General features: G+C 36.0%; 2 protein-coding genes across 2 annotated transcripts; both read left to right on the forward strand.

Moving 5' to 3' along the window:
* Positions 1–3,806: 3,806 nt before the first annotated feature.
* Positions 3,807–5,055, forward strand: LOC114529925 (scavenger receptor cysteine-rich type 1 protein M130-like). The gene is made up of 3 exons (XM_028551492.1): positions 3,807–4,150; positions 4,810–4,985; positions 5,047–5,055. Exons 1-3 carry the CDS (start codon positions 3,817–3,819, stop codon positions 5,053–5,055), a joined length of 519 nt encoding a protein of 172 aa, XP_028407293.1. The 5' UTR covers positions 3,807–3,816.
* Positions 5,056–10,788: 5,733 nt separating this feature from the next.
* On the forward strand, positions 10,789–23,428 carry LOC114529926 (deleted in malignant brain tumors 1 protein-like). Its single transcript, XM_028551493.1, has 11 exons — positions 10,789–10,813; positions 12,253–12,588; positions 14,094–14,429; positions 14,830–15,162; positions 15,535–15,870; positions 18,038–18,364; positions 20,449–20,781; positions 21,208–21,477; positions 21,767–22,030; positions 22,238–22,564; positions 23,154–23,428. The coding sequence occupies exons 1-11, from the start codon at positions 10,789–10,791 to the stop codon at positions 23,426–23,428; spliced, it is 3,162 nt and encodes a 1,053-aa protein (XP_028407294.1).
* Positions 23,429–25,126: the final 1,698 nt, after the last annotated feature.

The raw sequence follows: 25,126 nt of genomic DNA on the forward strand, positions 1-25,126 counted from the left end.
CCAATCGTCCATCATGACCTTCAACATCCGGAATCTCGTCATCTTTCTCTGGAATATAGTCCGGTTCTTCAAACGGATCATTTCGGCTTCGGACAAAGTTGTACAAAGTAGCTGTAGCAACAATAATAGTGAGTGTTGTTTCTAGTTTTGTACGTAGACTCATTGATAAGCATGGAAATAGTCTCTTTAATAATCCAAATGTTCTCTCTATCGTATTTCTCGTCCGTATATGTTTGGGCCATGTTATATCTTCGCTCTTGCGGTGTTTGCGGATTCAACAGTGGTGTCATCAGATAAGGCCGACATGGATAGCCACTGTCGCCCAATAAAATGCCATCAATGTCCCCTCGTTCAAACTTTGCACATAAGCGACTGTTATCAAAAATTCTCGCATCGTGAACACTACCTGGCCAGCGTGTGACAATATTATTTTAGAATTTCCAAATTTGCTCCGCAAACAACTTGCACGTTAATGGAAAAATACCCTTTTCGATTTCGATACAGTTCTGCATTTTGACCCCCGGGAGATGTAATTTTAACGTGGGTACAGTCTATTGCTCCAACAACGTTGGGAAATCCACCAATGCGCCAGAAATTAAGCTTGCTTTGCTGTTGCATATTCTCATTAGGGAATTTTATGTGATTATTCTTTAGACGAGCATTAGCTTCCGACACGCGTTTTATAATGCGATTTGCTGATGGCTGGGATATTTCACATAAGTCCGCACATGCTAACTGGAACGAACCAGTCGCATAAAATCGGAGAGTTGTCAGCAGTTGAATAGTAGCGGGAATAGGTCTTCCCCTGTCGTTATGTGCACGTATATGTGGTCGAATAATCCGCAGCAACTCCTGAAAAGCATCCTTTGTTAACCTATATATCCTCCTAAATTGCTCATCGTCATACGTGTCTATATTGAACGTATATGTCTTCATTTTATTTCTGTTATTGAATATAATATTATCGACGGCAATCAGTCTATTTATAGCGATCTGCCGGCCATGTTTTTATGACATACACACTCGTGAGTGCGGGTCAAGGGAGGTATACATTTCACTCACACTTCACTCCATTTTTAGGCCTCATTGGAGGGTGAGTAACGTCTTTGAATGACTGGAGTGTGAGTGTAACAATCAACTCAAAGAGTTCGAGGGGGATCTCATTGAGTTTTAAGTTTCACTCATTGAGCATAAGCGTCCACTCGTCAAGTGTGAGTGTGAGTGAGCTTTTAGAATACAGGCGAAAATCATTAATAAATGAAATAATGCCATTGTTTATATTAGCAATATTTTTTGGCAAGAATCAGGGGCGGATAGATTTGAATATTTGATTGTCATTTTATTACCTAAAAATACGTAAGCGCGCGACTGACTGGACTTATCCCAGATCCGCCCCTGTAGGAAATGTAATTCCAATAGATATATACATTTGCACCAAAACGTGGTTAGATAGCCATACACACGTGTTGTCGCGCAATGAAATTAAAATCCTCATTTTTTGTGATGTCCTGAATATAAAAATAATCGTATATTTCTCGTGTTTCCTTCGGTTAATATTTTTAAAACTTCTCTAATATTGAAGTGCGTAAGATATGCAAGTTTTAAGAAAATCGTACGAGCCGATTTGATTTATTCTAAAAAAGGTTTTTTGAGGATTACAAATTAAGTGCTCGTACGATTTTTTTTAAATGCCATTATTTAAACTAATAATCTATGCAAATACTGCAAAGCTTTTGGTACGTTATCCCGGGCCTTCATCGGTGCAATTGATTAACTTATTGCGCAAATTTACTTATTTGAGGACACTAATCAAACTTATAAGAATATTATGTGTGCAACCTAATTAAAACTCTAGACAGCCACCGCAATATACAGAAATAAGGGCCGCTGATAATCATAATGTATACTATATATTGTTATAACATTACAACTCCCAGAATATTTTACTCCACTAGGTGTGGTTGGAAAATATATTATTATATAATATTGTGCTATACGCCAAGAATTAATTAAGGTCTAACCCATTAGTTCTCGTATAGCATCCGAAATTCCTTTTAGATTTCGACACTAACCCTATCCGAGTGAGGTTACAAGGACCATTAAGCGGGAATGGTATCGGCCGTGTTGAAATTCTCTATCATGGATATTGGGGAACAATTTGCAATTATGGATGGGATATCAGAGATGCTAGGGTTGTTTGTCGTGAACTTGGTTATGATTTAAATGGGGTACATGCCAGAACGCTTTACCGAAACCTGGTCCCATCTGTTCCATCAAGTTCTAGACAGATATGGTTAGCCCACGTTGCTTGTAATGGAAAGGAATATAATATTACAGGTTGCTCTTATAATGGTTGGGGAGTTAATTATTGCTCTCATTCTCAAGACGCCGGAGTGGAGTGTTCAAACACAGGTGATATTATTATCATGGTAGCACTACATAACAAAATTGCCCTTAACTTTATTATACTATTAAGGCAAATTAGTACCCTCGCACGGTTGTCCGGACCGACTCGGAGAAAATAAAAATCCCCCAGGATTGGACGGGATTAGTGCTAGATTTTTAAAAGATGAAATAACTTTCTATTATTGTAATTGAAATACTATTTTCATTACCTTCAAGAGGTATTGATAAAATTGCAAGGACCGATAAGTGCTAATGGTACTGGTCGTGTGGAAGTATTCTACAATAATGAATGGGGAACGATTTGTGATGATCGGTGGGACATAAGAGATGCTCAGGTTGTATGCCGTCAACTTGGTTATAAAGATGCTGCTAGGGCACTTCATCGTGGTCAGGTTCCTTCTGGTTCTGGACAGATATGGCTGGGTTACGTCGATTGCAATGGAAAGGAACAAAATATAACAAGTTGTCATCACAGAGGATGGGGAGTTGATTATTGTTCTCACAGTGAAGACGCTGGAGTTGAATGTGCTACAACAGGTATGACTGAGTTCCCAATGAAATTCATATCAGACTTATTGTATTTATAACCGCCTTCAAGTTAGTGATAGTGAAATTTATTATCTTTTCCTCAAAGGGGCTTTTCAAAGATAATTACAAAATCGGTATGATAATATATAAAAGATTATAAGCTAGCCTATATTTACATTAATTAATATATTTAATTTGCTAAAAAGTCGATTAAAAGTTTGTTTCGAATGCTTTTCTTGAAACTGGATACGTTGGGGCAAAGTTTGAAATGTGCCTCTAAAGAATTCCACAAGCTTACAGTTTAAAGTTTAACTTTAAATTGCACTGAGAACAAGGATATTCACTTCTTTTCGTCGACCATGCGTCTTAAAGCCGTACTAATACGACAACTAGATGCATGATGCAACGACTCGCTATTTAAAAGCAAACACCCAATTTCCTGAACAAGCCTAATCGGAACTTATATTATCAAATGACTCAAAGCTCAATAGTGTTTCTATCATTCAATACGAAGTATTTACAAAAGTGTACATTGCTCGCCTCTTTGCTTCATTATGCTATAAAGGAGAGAGTTGATGCCAATGATGGACTCTTGCAGCTTAATCCTAATCTTGGGACAACCAGACCTAATCAATGACAATGTCCTTCATTTCTGCTTTGTCTTGGTTGACCCAATTTTCGACTAGTACAATAATCACTGTCGACTAGTACAGACCATCCAAAAGCCTAGACTCAATATTCGGAAAAATTTGTCCATAAATTATGACCCTCTATAATACGAACGTGTCATTGTCTCATTGACTTTATCTGGGAAGATATCACATGATATGGGAACAGATTAGTAATACAAACGTTAATCGCGCGACGATGTTCTTTTAAGATATGCCAGCTTCACCTGTGTCGCTCCGGTTACAAGGCCCATTAAGTGAAAATGGTACTGGTCGTGTTGAAGTATTTTACAACGGCCATTGGGGAACAATCTGTGATGATGGATGGGATTTGAGGGATGCTAGGGTAGCCTGTCGTCAACTAGGGTATAGAGATGCTTTCAGACCACTTCAAAGATACACTTTTCCTTCTGGCTCTGGACAAATATGGTTAGCTTATGTCGCTTGTAAGGGGGAGGAACAAAATATCGCAAGTTGTTCCCACAGCCCTTGGGGAGTTGATTATTGCTCTCATTATCAAGACGCTGGAGTGAAATGTTCCAAAACCGGTATGGATGTCCTAATCTCCTTGATGCCCCAATTAATTTATATAATATAACGTTTTAGGGTTAAAAGAATCCAACCAATTTCATTGATCGAGAACCATGATCTTTAAGAGGATAGACGCACGGAAAACGTCACAGAAAATTTTACCGAATTTTGTCAATCATCGCTTGTTTATTTTGTCAGCCAATTATATTTTCTTACGTGTCTTGGGAGAAACAAAAAAAACTATTTGAACGTTTAATTTGGGAACTTTTCGATTTTATTTATAAAATAAATAGATAACATTTAACCCTTGTCCGTTCAGTTAAAGATACGCGGTATTAAGTTATTTGTGATGAGACGTTTTTTTTCTTATCGCAAATGACCGTACCGTGTCTCTATAGCTGAACAGACAAGAGTTAAATGTTATCTATTTTTTAAATATTCATATATATATATAGAGAAATATATCTCTGTTTTTGACTAATTGCTAATTTACATGTCTTGCATGTTTTTTTAGAAACTTAATTGAATTAGGGCGGGTGTTCATATTCATATATTCGTCCCATGATCGACTGACTCCCTTTGTACGGCCTGCATGGGCTATTTTCAAAATTAGATGATACTTATTACATATGGCCCAGCCTAATTTTAAAAACAGACTGACACAACTTTTTTAAAGATTACCCAGATGATATTAAGTCCGTGAAACTAAGATTACAAGGACCTCACAGTGCAAATGGTGCAGGTCGTGTTGAAGTATTCTATCATGGATATTGGGGAACAATTTGCGATAATGGATGGGATATGAGAGATGCTAGGGTTGTTTGTCGTCAACTTGGTTATGATCCTGATAATGTACATGTACGCACGCTTCAGAGGAACTCGTTTCCTTCTGGTTCTGGTCAGATATGGCTAGCCAACTTAGTTTGTACTGGTGATGAACAAAATTTAACAAGCTGTTCTCATGATAGTTGGGGGGATCACTCTTGTTCTCATTATCAAGACGCCGGAGTGAAATGTATTTCGAAAGGTATAAAGTGTTACTATATAATTTTTACTATATAAAGTCCTACTATATATTTTGCAAATTATTCGTGTAATGCATTCTTGACCGGAAATGCAGGCCATTATGGTTGCCAAGCATGCGTGATTAAGCGCTAATTAAAAGAGAATTATCAAAATTTGCTTTCTATGCAACCCACAATTGAGAAGTCATGTTTTTTCACGTCCAAAACAACATCAATCTTATCGATTTTTAACAACTGAAAATTAGAGAAGTGCTCGAGATGCCCAAGTATGTTCCCGACAAAGAATATTTTAACGATTGAAATTGTATAAGAAAGAATATACTCCGAGCATATTAGGTACCTTAATTACAGCTCCAATTTCTGCTTGTTGTTGGCAGGCATCGGCAAATGTCCAGAGTTGGTTTGTAAAGACTCAGTATTTACATTGCTTTTTAGAAGCTTAAAAAGACGCGTAAATGTAGTCGCCAACGCGATGAAATACATCAGTTTCATAGAGTTTATTTTTGATCGCCATTATGCAAATAAACAACCATTGTAAATACACAACCACGATACTGCAAACGAATTCATACGAGAAACAGCGTATTTTATTTGTCTTTTTGTATTTTCAGTGTGTGAATCGTCAATAAGTTGAGAAATCTAATTAAATTTTGGCCAAGGTCCACGGTTGCGAGAAGGATTTTGACAGATGGGATTTGCTTAAAGCATAAAGAGTGCAATGAGACAAATGTATAGTACAATTGCACTCTGGAGTGAGAGTGCAATGGAACGCATTCGATTGCACTCTTGGGAGATGGGACTTTCTATTTATGATCAATAAGACATGACCATTATCAACCGATTAAACGATCTAAATTCAATGAAGTATAATATGATATTTTATTTTAGCTGTTGCTATATTACCGCAAATTAGGGTGATCAATTCTCCCGTTCTCGAAACTTCTAACGAAATGAAAGTTTATAGCAATAAAATTGCCTTTGCCACCCACCTCTAGCTCAAAGGAACATGCAGCCGTTTCCCAAAGTTTTAACAAGGAGTTACCTACCTGGGTATTGCTAGGTTCGGTATGGTTAATTGAACGTCTATGCCGAAACTGATGATCACCGGACCGCAGTATACTGAAACAATAGGGACCTTAAGCATGTAGGACGGCAACACGACGACGACGCGGCTGAAATTCTCCTTTAAATATTTCTATGGCAAAGTTGTTGTTTTATATTATTAATTGTACCAATTCAGTGAGATATAAGGCGTTAAAAACATTGTGTTCATGTTTAAGGACAATTCTATAGAGCCTAATTCGAGGGAGGGCTCGCTGGGCCTGAAATGCCACCGTTCTAGGCAAGACGTAAAAAACGACGTTTTCCCGTTGTAAACAGAACGAAGACGACTATCGCAGAACCTCCAACTTGGTTTCTGCCGTACTAATGCGCATTCAAACCCCGATTCAGGGGACTGTATCTTTCTTGATTGTAATATTTATTAGATTGATTTGATTAGCTATTTACACAAGTTTAACGCGTCTCGTTCACCGATCTCGAAGCCTCTGCCCAAGGCCAACAACAATACGTCGTTTTATCCACCGGTGACATCACTACATATCAAATTACATTAGATCAACTATTAATTAAACTATATTTACATAAGTATTCAAAACAACCACCGCTGTATTAAGGAGCTGCTGGCGCTGCGCAGGGAACCTACAACAACGACGTCTAAAACCCATCATGGGTCTTTAAATATTCATTTCTTTTCAATGACCCATTGTATTGATAGCCGCCGTCGCGTTCGCGTTCTACATGCTTAAGGTCCCTAATAGAAACCCTGTAGGACGCGAACGCGATGACGACGGCTATCAATACAATGGGTCATTGAAAAGAAATGAATAATTAACACCTGTGCACGTGGTGGGTTTTAGACGTTGTTTTCGTTCTGTTTACAGCGGGAGGACGTCGTTTTTTACGTCTTGCCTAGAACAGTTGCATTTCAGGCCCAGCGAGCCCTACCTCGAATAAAGTTCTATATAGAATTGTCCATAAACACAATGTTTTTAACGCCTTAAATCACACTAAATCTGTACAGTTAATAGTAAACAACCACCACTTTGCCATAATAATTATTTAAAGGAGAATTTCAGCATCGTCGTCGTCGTGTTGCCGTCCAACATGCTTAAGTCTCTATTTAAATTACGAATACGAAGGACAGTATCTTGAACCAATGCCAACTATTTTTGGTCAATGAGACCGCGATACGTTGCTGTTCGATAGTGGATGCACCAATAAACACAAGCTACCTTGCAAAATTAATACAAACTTGTAGCATAATTATAGATATAAAAATGGTGAGCTGCGTTCATAAAATAAGCGTTCTAATAAGCGATATGTTATTGAATAACTATGAAGAGCCTTCTTTAAAAAGTAGGTGCTAATGAATTTAATTTACCATTTCTTTTGAGAATATGGTTCTTCCAGCGTAGGTCCTGTAGACGCGTATATGCATGCTATAAACACTGAAATCCACAGGAACGCTATTTCTCATCTCAGATTTATTCAAAATCTACCATTAGCCTTTTGCCAAAATCGTGTACAAAAATTATAAATACTTCTTGAAATATACCCAAAATATGAAGACAAAATTTGAGGAATAACCTTCTTCTTAAAGCAAGTAAAATATGTTCATATTCGTCTCATTTACTAGTGAGCTGGCAATTTTCATGCTAACTTTCATATGCAAATCCGCTGTAATTCTGCTGCCATATGTAGAGACACACAATAGACCGAAATAGTTGGCTATGCAAAATTTCCTGTTATAAATATATATTTTATATATATTTATATCTGAAATGATCAACACATGTGTTTAAATATGTGTGGGACTTTACATATGATACATGGCTGAGAGAGAAAAACTTTTAATATCTTACAGCTGTATTGGTAAGGTTACAAGGACCATTAAGTTCAAACGGTACTGGTCGTGTTGAAGTATATCTAAATGGAATCTGGGGAACAATTTGCGATCGTGAATGGGATATAACGGATGCCAGGGTTGTATGTCGTCAACTTGGTTACCTAGATGCTGTTAGGGCCCTTAAGCTTGAGACACCTCCTGGTTATAGAAGATCGTTGTTATCTGGCGTCGCATGTACTGGGGAAGAGCAGAGTATTTTAAGCTGTCCTCACAATAATTGGTCAACGGAGTTTATTCATTTTTTTTGCTTTCACTACAGTGACGCTGGTGTTGAGTGTTCCACAGAAGGTATACCTTTCAGTGATTTCCTCCAAAACTGTTTGATGTAATATCGCATCTAATGTGGTATACCAACTACCTAAAAAGACACCAAGAAGTTCTCGATATTTCGATATAATATTAACTCTATAAATCAGTAATTTATACATAGCTACTAACTTTCTATAATAACTCTTGTATGCATTTATGATACCAACTCTTTATATACATATATGTGTATATATATATATATATATATATATATATATATATATATATATATATATATATATATATATATATATTTATATATATACACCCATTTTCAAAAACGTTGGCTGCAGATAGATATATAGATAGATACTCGAAATCTAATTAGAATTGCATATGTTGTGTAATATGATTGAAATCCTATGCAAATGTAATCATATGCAATTCTAATTAGACCTCGAGTATCTATCTATCTATCTATCTGCGGCCAACGTTTTTGCAAATGGGTATATATATATATATATATATATATATATATATATATATATATATATATATATATATATATATATATATATATATATATATATATATATATATATATATATATAGGAGTCACCATTGCGCTCTAGTGATAGCCGGGAGGGCACATTGTTTTACACATGTTATATATATATATATATATATATATATATATATATATATATATATATATATATATATATATATATATATATATATAGGTATATAGGTTCTTTCTTGTCTATTTTAGGCAGATATATTATACCACAATAGTGATGCGCGAATTTGTTTGAAGACGCTGCCACGCTGCTAATATTTTTACTATTGGGTACAATATAGTCACTTGTTTGATGTCACTAAGTCACTTGTTTTCTACAGGCGCTTTATAGGCCCTACCAGCTTAGGTAACTGCTAAAATTTCAATATTTAACACTTCAGCTTTGATTTTGAAGTGACAGTTTACATTAAAATATAAATTTACGCTTTCAAAAACCGTTTTTAAAGTTATAGCGATGATAAGTTAAACGAGATAAGTTAAAAGGTAAGTTAATTCAGTCTAGACACGTACCAGTTTAACACATTTTAAAACTTTATTTATTGAGTATAAATCGTTACTTTTCTGTTTTTTAATCTTGAAAAGCAACCCTTTTTGTTTTTGATAACCATTTCCTGATTATTTTTCCATTTTATTTGGTGTAACTTTTAAAAATAGGTACGCAATGCGTACATGTGGGTAGCCTGTAATGCGATAAAGCTGCTATAATCGTAAATATCAACTGATGCAATAAAATATTATTTTCTAGTCTTATGTTCTAATGCCATAGACAACGGAATAAACGCCATATAGTTAGCTGGTTGAATACAGTTATAACGAAGTCGATTTATTCAGGGCCGTAACTACAACGATAATTGGGGGGGTGTTTATTCATATATTCAGTTTTGCCCGACGGATTTCTATTGTAAGCTATTGCACTTACAAAAGAAACCCGTCGGGCAGAACTGAATATATGAATAAACACCCCCCCAATTATCGTTCTAGTTACGGCCCTGGATTTATTATGCAATCTTTATGCAATCTATATATTATAATATTTTATTGTATTAAATACATTTTAAGACAGATCAAAACATATATAAAAGCATTTTTACAAGAGATAGGAAATGAAAAGAATAGGTGAACAGAACAAAAAGGAGAGTAAGTTTCCGGGATGGTGGCACACATTGTCTGATAACATAAAGCTTAGTTTAGAAGGAGAAAGATCTTAACAAAGATTTCATTGAGGATAAACTACTTGACCAGATCATTTTACAGTCACATAACAAAGAGTCCAAAATTGTTTCAAACGTTTCGCATTAACATTTTTTAAGGACTTATCTATGTATCTGAACAATATTTTAAAGATTTTTGATCAGTTGAAATGCACTTTTGTTAACAGTTTTGTTTTTGAACTCCAAAGCATTTGGTTTAATAGCCGCATGTCCACAAGCAAGAAATTGACAAGTGAAATATTGTATTATAATTTATAAAACAGGGCAACTTGTTACTACCATTTGCATTAAGGTAATGTATTTGGTTTAATAGCTGCATGTCCACAAGCAAGAAATTGACAAGTGAAATATTGTATTATAATTTATAAAACAGGGCAACTTGTTACTACCATTTGCTGAATTATAATTTATAAAACAGGGCAACTTGTTACTACCATTTGCATTAAGGTAATGTATTTGGTTTAATAGCATGTCCACAAGCAAGAAATTGACAAGTGAGTATTATAATTTATAAAACAGGGCAACTTGTTACTACCATTTGCTGAATTATAATTTATAAAACAGGGCAACTTGTTACTACCATTTGCATTAATTAAGGTAATGTATTTGGTTTAATAGCTGCATGTCTACCAGCAAGAAATTGGCAGGTGAAATATTGCATAATAATTTTTAATTCATAAAACAGGGCAACTTGTTACTACCATTTGCAATAAGGTAATGTATTTGGTTTAATAGCTGCATGTCCACAAGCAAGAAATTGACAAGTGAAATATTGCATTATAAGTTATAAAACAGGGCAACTTGTTACTATTTATTTCCTATTAGTGTAACTTTGTAGTTGTAGATTCCACGCTCACCGATCGCTTTTTCGTCTTTAATTTTAAAAGTACTCAACATCGCTTTAAAATTTGACAAACGTATTAACGTAACTTCGCTTCCGTCCTTCGAAAACAACGAAATTTTCCGTAATATTCGTCATATATCCAACGTTTGCCGAAGATTATCCGACGATTGCCACACACACACACACACAGATCCGGACACTTTTTCGACTACATAGTGGTTAGCCGCGCATGCGCAGGCTACCCACAAAAACAGTTTGAGGAAAAAAATAGAGAATTTTAGTTTATTTGAATTGCTCACGTTATTTATATTTAAATACAAATTTCTGACTCAGCCAATCAGCTGGTTGCTGATTAACGATTTTCACTCACTAAAATTTCGCGCATGCGCATAACTTACAAAACCATCCAAGGTCCAATAACAGAATTTGAACAACCTTGGATTCCGCTATGTTCTGTCGCACTATCCGGGTGTAATCATAATCTCCGGCGGAACAATTTTTTAGGATGATGGAAAAAAATTAGGAAAAGAAAAAATTTAAAATAGCACTTAGCTGACGTAAACACGCAACTTTATTCGAAATTTTAAGCTAATAAGATCAATTTTATTTTTCTGATCAAACTACTACAGTCTCATTTACCTTGAACTTGTTCATGACATATATTACGGAGATATAGACAGTATAAACTCGATCTCTTGGCATTCATGCACGGCTAAATTGGTACCTGTGCCCAATTTTATTAGGGTGCAGGCTACTACTAAAAAACCTGAGCACAATCGACATTAATATGGCCGAGCACCTATATTTTGTCGTGCGTTGGCAATATATTGAGTGTAGCGTAAACAAGGCCCATGCATGCCTCATGGCATACGCCTATGCTAATTCAAATCTCCCATTGGAATTAGTACCCAAGCTTGGCGCAAGCTAAAACTAGGCCCGTTTCAGACGTCGAATATTTCATGTGCCGAACCTAACGTTAATCAGCTAAAATCTTTGTTTAAGTTTATTTCCATTCGATTCGGCGCATAAAAAGTTCCACGTCTAAAACAGACCTTAAGGTGCAGCAGCCAACAAGATTTTTTATTATAAAGATTTTCCTGAAACGTAAAATCTGTATATATCTTTTCTCGCCACTCGCAAGCAAAATTATTGACAATACTATTTCGCCGTTCTTTTTCACACGAGTTTGTATAGGCTATAAATTTTTAACCGTATTTTCATTATACTGTATTCTTTTCATAGATTTTTCAGCTACGCCTGTGTTAGTCAGGTTGCAGGGACCACAAAGCTCTAATGGTACTGGACGTGTTGAAGTATTCTTTCATGGAATTTGGGGAACAATCTGCGATTACGGCTGGGATATAAGGGACGCTAGGGTTCTATGCCGTCAACTTGGCTACCTCGATGCTGTTAGAACTCTTCGAGCGGACGAGGTTGCTTCAGGTTCTGGACAGATATGGTTAAATTTCGTAGATTGTACTGGCGAAGAACAGAATATAACTAGTTGTTCTCACAGTCCTTGGGGAGAACATTATTGCCCTCATTATTATGGCGTCGGAGTGGAATGTTCTACAACAGGTCGGTATTTGAAATTCATCATACAGAAAGTCGTCTTATGAATGTTAGAAAATGACAGTATTATTAGGACATAATTTCTTGAAATAGAATATGAACATGCAGTTGCTGTATTTAACGAAACGTACATTTTTTGAAAGTTATTATGCGGTTGCATCCCAGTCATCAGTTCGTCTGTTCAAGCCTTATATTTAGGGCATCATTTGGTCCCAAAACCGTATACCAAACAGACTAAAGCTCCGTTTCCCTTCACTCGGTTATCAGCTCGCCTAAAATTGGTACCCGTGCAAATTTCATCTGTGCTAGGCTTTTGTATTGATAGCTTGAACACGACCAATAGAGACTCGTTTTAGTCCATAGCTTCTTGAAATAAGGTATAAAAATTAATGATACAGCCAAATGGAAATCAATATTTGAATATACTTAAAAGACGATATAGGAGATTCATGCAACAGCAGCATTCTAACATTGTTTTTTATTGAAGCTGTTCCGCTTCCAGTTTTTATAAATCAGCCGCCCTTTTCTCGTGACATGTTATCAAGTTTTCAACTGTGGGGTATGGGACACTTAACTAAATGTTCGTGCAATACTCTACGTAGGGAATTTACAGATCTCTAAAATATGATTTTTACTAACTAATATTAATATTAAAAAATATGTTTAAAGACTTAGTATAGGTAATAGTATGGTTTCGAGGGCAATTTGGAAAAAACATGCACGAGTGAGTTTTTCAAAGACTCAAAAAGCACGAGTCCGAAGGACGAGTGCTATTTTGGGTCTTTGAAAAACTGACGAGTGTATGCTTTTTTCCAAATTGCACGAGAAACCATACTATTACTTGTTAATAATATACATGAAAATGTTCGAGACAAACACACTTACGAGTATTTCTTGTATTTCTGGTCCCCAGGTACATTTTGTTGATCGATTTTTCCTTTATATTGAATATTTCCTTTAGCGACGTTATATTTCTTAAATATTTTGTTGTGAAACCATTGTTTTAACGTTAAAAAGTCGCGAAAATCCAAATTTCCGTGCTTGATTTACGTTGCCATCTAGGTTTGTTTTGTTTGGGGTAAGCATTATATTTTTCCCGCCAAAACGTAGCTCAGATTTGATTGGCTGATATATTTATGACAGCCAATCAGATTGGTCTGTAACAAATTTTTCCACTGTTGTTACAGATTTTTGCACTGTTGATACAGATTTTTGCACCGCTGTTCGGGATTAATTGCACTGAAATCGACCAATCACAGTCGAGAAACATTTTCATGTATATTATTAAAATATTTATTACATTTTCGTAGTAAAATCATGACAGTTTGCTGACATTCTCGCTGAAATACCAAATTTTCTCCTTTTGCGTTCAGTACGAGTCATTACTCGTAAAAATTTAGGCATGCCCATAACCAAAAAAAACAGCCAACGTCGATTGTTCATTACATAGAGTTGAAATATAATGAGTAGAATATATAATCATACTATATATAATTGTATAATTTTCTTAGATATTTCAACTACACCTGTGGCGGTCAGGCTGCAAGGACCATTGAGTAAAAATGGTATAGGTCGTGTTGAAGTATTCTATAATGGATATTGGGGGACAATCTGTGATTATGGATGGGACATAAATGATGCAAAGGTTGTATGTCGTCAACTTGGTTTTCCGGATACTGTTAGGATTCTTCAAAGAAATCTGGTCCCCTCTGGTTCTGGACAAATATGGCTAGCCTACGTCGCTTGCACTGGGAAAGAACAGAATATTACAAGCTGCCCAAATAACGATTGGGGGAACAGTTTTTGTTCTCATTATGAAGACGCCGGAGTAGTATGTTCAAGGACAGGTATAATATATTTCTCTAGCCGTACGATCAACTCCAATTCGAAGAAAAAAAATGAGCAGAAAGGCTTTTCGAAATTCTGATTGAGTGAAAAAGGCGAACTGCTGAATGTAGCTATATGAATTATATACGCCGGAACAAAATAATTTTGAATTAAAAGCAACGTTCATTGAATGGCACTGCATGTAAAAATACGCATCCCAAGTCATCATAGCACGTATATTGAATAGCTAATATATATTGAAAAAATATTGAAAAATTATAAAAAACAGCATACCATTCTATATCTAAATTGAGCTTTCTGACCGTAACTGGCGTAAAAAAAATTTGACTTACTTTGGCCAGTGCCTCAGTCACACATGCATATTCATAGGAATGATGTACTCTCCATTCTTTTTTTTAGTTATAACTGTTTCGCTCAGGTTACAAGGGCCATTAAGTGAAGACGGCACTGGTCGAGTTGAGATATTCTACAATGGAACATGGGGAACAATTTGTTATAGTGGATGGGATATGAAAGATGCTAGGGTTGTATGTCGTCAACTTGGTTTTAAAGATGTTGCTAGGGAACTTCGTAGTGGACAGTTTCCATCTGGTTCTGGACAAGTATGGTTACAATCCGTTGATTGTACAGGCTCCGAGCGTGATATAGCAAGGTGTTCTCATAGTGGTTGGGGTGTTACATCTTATTATTGCAAACATTCAAAAGATGTCGGAGTCGAATGTAGTAGAACAGGTAAAGGTTGTCGAATATTTCGGGTTTTCCGCAATGCTACTACTTGATCAGTCCTAAACTAGAATGGCAATTTACGGAAAGGAAAATCTCAGCTTTAAAATTTCTGAAAATCAAGTTGAAGTTAATTAAAGTTGGCTCAATATTCAGTAAATATAGAGTATGAGGCTGCAGTTTAGAGTCAGTTTGATGTTTTACAGAAGGCTCGCAGTTCCATTTTAAATAAAACAGCTCGTCATCTTTTTACTTTTGTTTTTCTATTTATTCTCCAAAATTTGTACTATAAAAATAAGAATATATTAAAAAGCTATCCTTTTAGGTTTCACTTCATATAAATATTGGATTTTAGAAATTGTAGTCATTCATTCCTTTTAGATTTTTCAACTACCCCTGTGTTGCTAAGGTTACAAGGCCCAGTAAGTGAAAAAGGAGCTGGTCGTGTTGAAGTACTCTATCATGGATATTGGGGGACAATCTGTGATTATAGCTGGAGTATGAGAGATGCTACGGTTGTATGTCGTCAACTTGGGTATCTTGACGCTGTTAAAACTCTTCAAAGGAACGAATTTCCTCCAGGTTCCGGACAGATATGGTTGAGTCAGGTAACTTGTACTGGGAAAGAGCAAAATATAACAAGTTGTTCACATCGACCGTGGGGAGATCATTATTGCTCTCATAATAACGACGTCGGAGTGGAATGTTCTACAACAGGTCGGTACTTAATAAAATGCCCCATTCATATTACCTCAAACGAGATAATTCGGCGCATTACGTGTGCCAAAACATATCAAAAACTTCTCTTTAAATAATTATAGTTGGAAAATATATGTTATTAAGAGGGCAAGCTTTAGGTTTATGTTCAGGATCTTTGCGCGCTTTGATCGTAAGGGAAATTTCAAACTTGGGATTGGAATTTCATTTTTTGGTAGTTAATCTTTAAATAGACTTAAACCGATTTCAATTCTGCAACCTAGTTGTTTCGAATGTCTAAACATAAAATCTTTCTGATATTCATTTAGAAGTATAGCGACGTACACGCCTGTCAAATATTCGGAAATTTCTTGAGGAAATATACAGATTTAATCGGTATATTACGGACTGTAAACCATCTTCCCTGTCGTAGCTAGGTCACGCGAGTATCTGTTGTCTTTTTAAGAATTGCAGATAATTCTAAGATTAAACAATTTCAACTAGGCAGTTGGTTTATGGCTTTGCAAAACGGCATACAAAGCTGAAAGTTATAGAAAAAAACGGCATCCTTACTGCTGAGCAAATATACGAATAAAAAGTAAACACGTACCATTTTAAAACACTTATAAGTTTGCAGATTATGAATTATGTTATCTGTCATCATCTATTTTGCTTCTTCTGATTTTATTTGCCCAAAGTTTATGAAGCGCTTTTTAATTACAAAAGAGTTTGCCGAAATGACATGCAGTTTTATTTACTGAATGCTGACGTCGATGTTCTCATTGAAATGCAAACTTTCTATCGTAGCCAATCAGAACGTTGTTGATTACTAGTCGTTAGTCGGGCATGCGCAAAACTAAAAACGGTCGAGCGTCGACCGTCCATGAGCCATCCACCGTTCACAGACCATGACAGAACAATTTAGGATTCCGCGTGACAATTAACATTTCTACAAAAAATTAGCATTGAGGCATGCTTCTTTTGTTAGGCTAAAAAAGGTTTTTTATGCATCAGGTTTTCTTCAAGTTTTCTTTCTAGTTCCGGCTTCAAACTTGGCACATACGTATTAAGAAAGGTCATATTTTCATGTTAATTGACCGAACGAAAGAACAATCAGGTTCAAGACGCTAAATACACGAATATTTGCTCTACTTACGGCGCTTTCCCTTTGGCGGCTAAAATAGTCAGACCGGTCATATTTTGAATTGAAATAGAATATTTGTTAGGATCGAGTATGGTGATAAAACTGCTTTTCCTGTGCTAGGAAGATGTAAATAACGATATACTCGAATGGAGAGTTATAGAAACACTTTAAAATATCAATATTTTGTCTGTACTGAAAAACCGGTCAGGCCGTTTTTACCTAAAATAGGAAAGTACTTAATGATCTTCCGCGTCCTCTCTACGTCAGTGCAAGTGTTAAATTGCCAAATACTTTAATGGTGCGTTCAGGTTTCATTCAAGGCTCGCAAAATTGTTACATAAGACTTTGCAGACACTTTCACAATGTTAATTGATAAAATTTACTATAAAAACTTATGAAATTCTTATTTTCATGCTGTATGCAAGAGTTTTGTTTATACTTCAATTGGATCGATAATAAACTATCCGCACTAACCCCCCCCCCCTCCTCCTTGCTTCTCCTTTCTAGTGAAAAGCACAACCGTAGACCTATTCGAAAAAGAGCAATTAAGAAGCCTGTGGCGAGGTCCGCTGGACTCTCAGAAGCTGCAAAAACGATGTTTCTTTCAATCAAAATCCAGAAATAAACAAATAGTTTTGCACTTATTTTGACAGAAGAAATCTCGTTGTGTAACTCGCTACAGATTCTTGCTCTTCCTCTAATAGGTCTATGGCTACATCACTAAAATACTTTTCGATCTCTCGACCGATCAATAAATCGAGAAAAAGTTGTTGTCTGAGATCCTTAAAAGTACAAAATATTAATTTGAAATTTCGTTAGATTAGAAATGAAGAAATGAAAGTTCAGCTATTTTCTGCATTTGTCAAATTACGAAAGTTCTGCTATTTTCTTGGTAAAATGATCTAAAATGTTCTATTAGATATTCTTTATTGTTAGCGAAACTTAAGTAAGAAACTATTGTCAACTAAATTGGCAGTACCCTATTGCTGTCTAAGAAAACGTATTTAATGTTCACACGCTTGCATGCTTACATCTTTTTTACAGCTATAAATGTGCTAATCAGGTTGGAAGGGCCATCAAGTAAAGAGGGTACTGGTCGTGTTGAAATATTCTACAATGGACAATGGGGAACAATCTGCGATTCTGGATGGGATTTGAGAGATGCTAGAGTTGCTTGCCGTCAGCTTGGTTATCCTGATTCTGTCAGAACTCTTGAAAGGAACAGCGTTCCTTCTGGCTCAGGAAAAATATGGTTGACGGACGTCTCGTGCACTGGGGGAGAACAAAATATTGCAAGTTGTTTTCATAATGGTTGGGGAGTTCATTCTTGCCACCATAATCAAGACGCCGGAGTGCAATGTTCTTTGACTGGTAGGTAAAGTTATTTCAACTGAAAGTAGTATAGAATATTACATGAATTTATTTGACACAGAAAATTATCTGATTGCGATAAAAACTTTGCATGTTGTTTCGCTTCACACACTTCAGCGTCGCTGACCATGCAAAAAAGAATTTTTACTGAGATTTGAACATGTCTCCAAAAACAATTAAAAAATGTGTAGCTAGAGGTGTTTTGCCTATAAAATTATTAGTACGTTGTAAGTAAAACTTCGATAAAAGGAAATTGGTAAGCCTATTATTAGTTTTCTCTTAAAGCACTTTTGAAAACGCCTGAAATTACCATAAATCTGTCCGTTGAGAATATCGATTTGATGTGTTACTGAAAATAGAACTTATAAAATGTTAAATACTGAAAAAATGAATAATGCTAAATTTTGCGAGATACGGCCGGGACATGTCGAAGGTCATTTGCTTGAGCAGTAAATTTAGATATTACTGTCCATATATGTAAATAGTAAATATTCTTAATAAATAATGCATTTGTGGGTACAAACAAATTTTACTGTCATATGCATAAAATAGCTTCTGTAAAAGTAAATATTACATTGCAACGTTATAATTATTATATAACGCGTGATTTCAATAGTTTTACTGAGGTTTCTTGGTACAACCTCAACCTCGTTCCCAGGGCTTTTTACCTTGAATTCTGGGCTGGGATGAGTCCCAAAAGCCCTTGGGAACGAGGTTGGATACAACCTAAAAATATTCCTAACGGTGATTCGATACGCATTTCCTGTGTTTTACATCTTTTAATTAAAAATAATTTCCTTTTTCTGCGCTCAAGAGATGCCAAGGAAGATATTAAGAGTCCTACAGATCTTATGCGCTAGAAAAAATGATGTCATATTTAATTTGAATCTAATTTAGTTATTGGTTCGAATTTAGATCTAATCTAATTAGCTACGCTCGTATAACTAAAGAAATAAGCATAAGAAATCGAGCACCAATACTTTAATAAGACTCATCTGTCAATCTTTAAATAAAAATAACAAGCTTGCACAATAGTATATAACTTTGCTTTTTGTTTGCAGAGGCAGAACAATGTAGCACCAAAATATTGATTCGTTTATAAATTTGTTTACACCTTTACAGCTATAATTATAATAACTTGTAGGTACACCACGTAAGTATTAAATACTGCAAAGCTTTCGGTCCGTTAACCCGGACCTTCATCAGTGCAATTACTTGAATACACGTTTGCGCGTCACTTAAATATCATGTTAGTCGTGATTAGTTTGCTCGCGCTATTAATTAAACGGTTTCATTTAATTAAGTTCTAATTAATGCGCGCGCCCTAGACAAGTATTTGACTAAGAGACACCGAAAAGAGCACGCCACGTACTATTAAGTGGCTTTCCCTCTTGGACGATAGTTTGATGTTTATAAATTTCAATAGATTCTCTCATTTTACGAGAGACAGTAAACTTATCGTTTGCTAAAATGGTAGCATCGTTCCATTTAATGCGATGATCATAAGTCCATGCATGGTGAGCTACTGCAGACTTATCCAGTTTACCTTTCTCGCAGTTCGTCTTATGTTCTTTAAGACGTATTGAGAGATTTCTACCGGTCTCTCCAATGTAAACCAAACCACAGTAGCAGTAGTCTGCAGTAGCTCACCATGCATGGACTTATGATCATCGCATTAAATGGAACGATGCTACCATTTTAGCAAACGATAAGTTTACTGTCTCTCGTAAAATGAGAGAATCTATTGAAATTTATAAACATCAAACTATCGTCCAAGAGGGAAAGCCACTTAATAGTACGTGGCGTGCTCTTTTCGGTGTCTCTTAGTCAAATACTTGTCTAGGGCGCGCGCATTAATTAGAACTTAATTAAATGAAACCGTTTAATTAATAGCGCGAGCAAACTAATCACGACTAACATGATATTTAAGTGACGCGCAAACGTGTATTAAAGTAATTGCACTGATGAAGGTCCGGGTTAACGGACCGAAAGCTTTGCAGTATTTAATACTTACGTGGTGTACCTACAAGTTATTATAATTACTAAAGTCGCCATGCAATCATACAAGAAAATTATTTTTACAGCTATAACTGTGTCACTCAGGCTCCAAGGACAACTGAGCGAAGATGGCACTGGGCGTGTTGAGGTACTCTACAAGGGGCAATGGGGAACAATCTGTGATAATGGATGGGGTTTGCAAGATGCCAGGGTTGTATGTCGTCAGCTTGGTTACCACAACGTTGTGAGGACTCTTCAGAGGAGTGAGGTTATTCCTGGTTCTGGACCAATATGGTTAAACAACGTTGATTGTACTGGGGAAGAACGAAATATTGAAAGTTGTTCACATTATGGTTGGGGTGTTAGAAGTACTTTGTGTTCTCATGATCGAGACGCTGGAGTAGAATGTTCTCCGACAGGTGATTATTTAACCACTGCAATAATTAGATGTCTGATATTCATGTATTCAGTTCTATCCGATACTTTTCTTGGTCGCATGTAGATGCGGTTTCAATCGTCGGGCAGAACTGAAACATAAGTATGCACCTTAGGCTGCCCATAAATAGTTTCGTTCTCGTGGCGAGGTTGGCAAGCTTTGTTACTAAAATATTGTCCACTTTTGCCAAAACCTGAGAAACTTCCAAATAACAAATAATTTTCAAAGAATCGCGATTTATACGCATTCGTACTATAAAAATTTAAAAAAAGTTTCGAAATTATTCAATCCCCAATAATTAAGCTTATAAAATTATATGATATCCCTAGGCCTAACGTGTTTGCCCAATATTTCTTCGAGTAAAAAAACGTGTCATTTAAAATCTTATTTCTATTGCCCAAAATTTCAGATAGACCAAATGTAACGGTCAATTGTTCCAGTTTCATCGCAGTAAATCTTGGTGATGATATAACATGCTTGTGTGAAGGAAAAGGTGGAAAACCTCCAACCCATGTGACATATGCATGGTATAAAGATGGCGTCCAGTTTAGTGACACACAACAGGAACAAAACGTGTTGACTCTCAGTAATGTTGATGAAAAAGATAGTGGAACATACAAATGTGTCGGGAAAATCCGCACTTTCACGGATGAAAAATCAATTGAGATCGATTTTTACGGTGAATATAATTTAAAGTAAAAATTACGAATAAAAATACATAAAATAATTTTGCATTGCAGTATTTCTACAGAAGCGAGCTTGATTTATCATAAACTTTACTATTGATTAAAGAAAGACCATATCATTCATCATCGACCAGTAATAGCAGAATTGCTATGCCAAACTGAATGTTTACGAGGGTGAATGTTTTTTTTATTACAGCTAGGCGTTATAGAAGTACTTGTAATTCATTTTTTCTGTTTCTGAACCTTGCATAGCCGCATGATACATATACTTATATATTTCAGAAAAACCAAATGTAACAATCAATTGTTCCAGTCCGATCATTGTTAATATCGGTGATAGTGTAACATGTCTTTGTGAGGGAAAAAACGGATACCCGCCAGCCGATGTGACGTGGTACAAAAATGACACACAGATTGGTGACACGAAAAAGAAAGAGAATGTTTTGACTCTCAACATTATTAATACAACAAATGGTGGAACATACGTATGCGTAGGGAAAAGTGACTCTCTGGCAGGCAGAAATTCAATTGAAGTCCTTTTCAGTGGTAAGAAAAAGTTGGCACTGAATTATTGGTTGCAATACATAGAAACCATGGTTCGCCTTTTCATTCACTTTAAATTGCTCTTTTCTCGGGGTTGAATAAGTGTAAGCACTGATTACTACTGAACTTTCCAAGGATATTAAAATTAATGTTGATTGGCAGTGTTTTAATCAATTAAATATTGGTACTTTCATTGTTTTGTATTTTCAGCTGTAAATGTGTCACTCAGGCTTCAAGGACCCCTGAGAGAAGATGGTACTGGTCGGGTTGAGGTATACTACAAAGAGAAATGGGGAACAATCTGTTATAATGGATGGGATTTACGAGATGCCAGGGTTGTCTGTCGTCAACTTGGTTTCCCCGACGCTGTTAGGACTCTTCAGAGGAGCGAGGTTATTCCTGGTTCTGGACCAATTTGGTTAAACAACGTTTATTGTACTGGGAAAGAAGAAAATATTAAAAGTTGTTCACATAATGGTTGGGGTGTCCTCTATAGCTCGTGCTCTCATGATTATGACGCTGGAGTAGAATGTTCAGGTGATTATCTAAATAGAGGGCTTTAAGGCTTTAACTAGCGCAATAATTAGGCGTATGTTATTCATATATAGTGCTGCTCATAGATTCTTTTAATGCGATCGAAAATAGATCCGTCCGTGTACGCCACTTTATTATAATGATGCAATTTTCATCGTTTTGATACGAAATTGACAGAATTAACAATGATCGTGTCACAATAAATGCAACAACACCATTAACGTTATCCCTCAATTTCATGATTTTGAGGTTGGAGTAGTCTTGCCAACAAGGCTACATCAATGCTACCGTCAGGTTTTCTATTTTCATTTCACTAAACAAAAAGTACGTCGTTTCACGTCTCGTTTAATCTCAGCAAGACGGGATCCTAAACTTAGCCGAATAGTTGTTCATTGTTTTTATTTTAACATATTTATGCACGCGGTAGCCTTTCAGCAACATTGCCCTGTTTTCCAAAGGGTCGCGTTTTTTAGGCATATCATCCCTCAGTCCTAATTAAGGCTAAATTTTTATATTCTTGAGATTTTTCGCATGGACCTGACGTTACCCTGGCGTTTTTTTGAGTGCAAAAATATGTAAAAATATATTTCAGAGAGACCAAATGTAACAGTCAATTGTTCCAGTTTAATCGCGGTAAATCTTGGTGATGATATAACATGCTTGTGTGAAGCAAAAGGTGGAAAACCTCCAGCCAATGTGACATGGTATAAAGATGGCGTCCAGTTTGGTGACACAGAACAGGAACAAAACGTGTTGAATCTCAGTAATATCAATGAAACAGATAATGGAACATACAAATGTGTTGGAAGAAGCTCCACTCTTACGGATGAGAAATCAATTGAGGTTGATTTTAATTACGGTAAATAAATAACACAATTTAGCTCAATATTATGATATTATGAGAAAAACACGAAATAATTCTTGTTAAAAATGCAACGAGGGCTATAAATAATTATGACCACCGATTGGTTAAGCCTAACTCGCACCCCGAAAATTTTCCTGTACACTCCAGCGACCTCGTGAATATCACGGGATGATCACACGTGAAGCGGAGGTGCTTTTTCAGAAGTCATCCGTCATCTATTTTGTCGTTTATAAAGATAAGGAAATGAGTAATTTGAAAGTAGGTCCAAAAAGATTGGCAAAGCTTGGCCTAAGGTGTTTCTGGTAAAAATTTACTTCTAAGAATTCGTTTTGAATTACTTTTTGAATTTTCCGATGATAATTTCCGATAGAAAAAGCATTTCGTGCACAAAAAGATATTCGATTCTTAGGACAAATGTGAACCAGGCCTATGTCCCTTCTCCATATAGTTTTGTATCTGTTATTCTTTCTATACCCTGATGAATAACTGTTTGAAAGATTATAATCGTATTGTTGCGGTGTCTATGTTTTAAGAAAAAACGTCGAATTTGTAATAGTGTTTGAAATTCATCATTATCCAATGAGCCGAAAATGAAAATTTGTCTTTATGCTGTAATAATTTTTATGCTTGATTCATAAATTCGTTGCAAACAATTCTGTCCGAATATTTGAAAACATGCAACCCAGTATTCACGCCCGGCTAACAATAATTTTGAACTTTAATCCAAAGTATTGCCTAACGTTCGACCAAATTTTTCAGCTATGTAAGAAATATTGCCTTGTAATGACATCAAGAGTAAACACCAATAAACTTGCTGTGCGCGAGGCAACAACCAATGAGTCAACAACCAAAGCAGGCATAGTGTAAAATACAAAATATGAGTTAAAAAAAACATATACTTAAAAACTATAGATATCAATTTCCTGTGCCAAATTAATTAGCCATTTCGAAATCGAGCAAGGTACTGGGTCTGGTCGCGAACCGTAAAGCATCTATGGACTGTTTGGAGGGACAAGAAGTTGTAATTGTAATCATTAGTCCAAACAGTCCGTATAAATGCTTTGTGGTTCGCGAATAGACCCAGTACTCTGCTCGATTGGAAAATGGCTAATATACAGCACAATTCTCTAAGCGCTACCTTCATGATAATAAAATCACAATAATGCGACTTTTATTTTCAGAAAAATCACAATCCAAAGGGTCGAAGGACGGAACTAAATGGTATATTTCTTTCATCATTGTCGTGGCTGTAATTATTGTTGTACTTTGTGTTGCATCTGCCGTGGTGTATTATCGTCGACGATGGTTAGGAAACAGAAATGCTGGATCGAGTACTGGTGTTCAAGATACAAATCCAGATCAAATTTACGAAGAAGTTGATCTTAAAAATGTGCCGCAAAACCGCTACTAGTCACCGAAAGGCGCCGTAAACGATGGATACTCGACTCATGCTGATTTAGATAAGGCGAGAGATGCAGACAACACTTATCAAACTCTTAAATAACTAGTCACGGTAATACGATAGAATTCACGTTAACGAATTCCCAGAACTGCATGTCAAGCATTTTTTAAGTAAACTTGCTCATCACATAATACTCAGCATACGTGCATACGACAAATTTTCTAAAGATAGGGGGGGGGGGGTGGGGTGGTGCAAATAACATAAATTATAACGTAATGATACAAACGTAATTTAGCCC

Source organism: Dendronephthya gigantea, unplaced genomic scaffold, assembly GCF_004324835.1.
Source record: "Dendronephthya gigantea isolate DGI-Jeju-01 unplaced genomic scaffold, DenGig_1.0 000058F, whole genome shotgun sequence".
Classification (NCBI taxonomy): Eukaryota; Metazoa; Cnidaria; class Anthozoa; order Malacalcyonacea; family Nephtheidae; genus Dendronephthya; species Dendronephthya gigantea.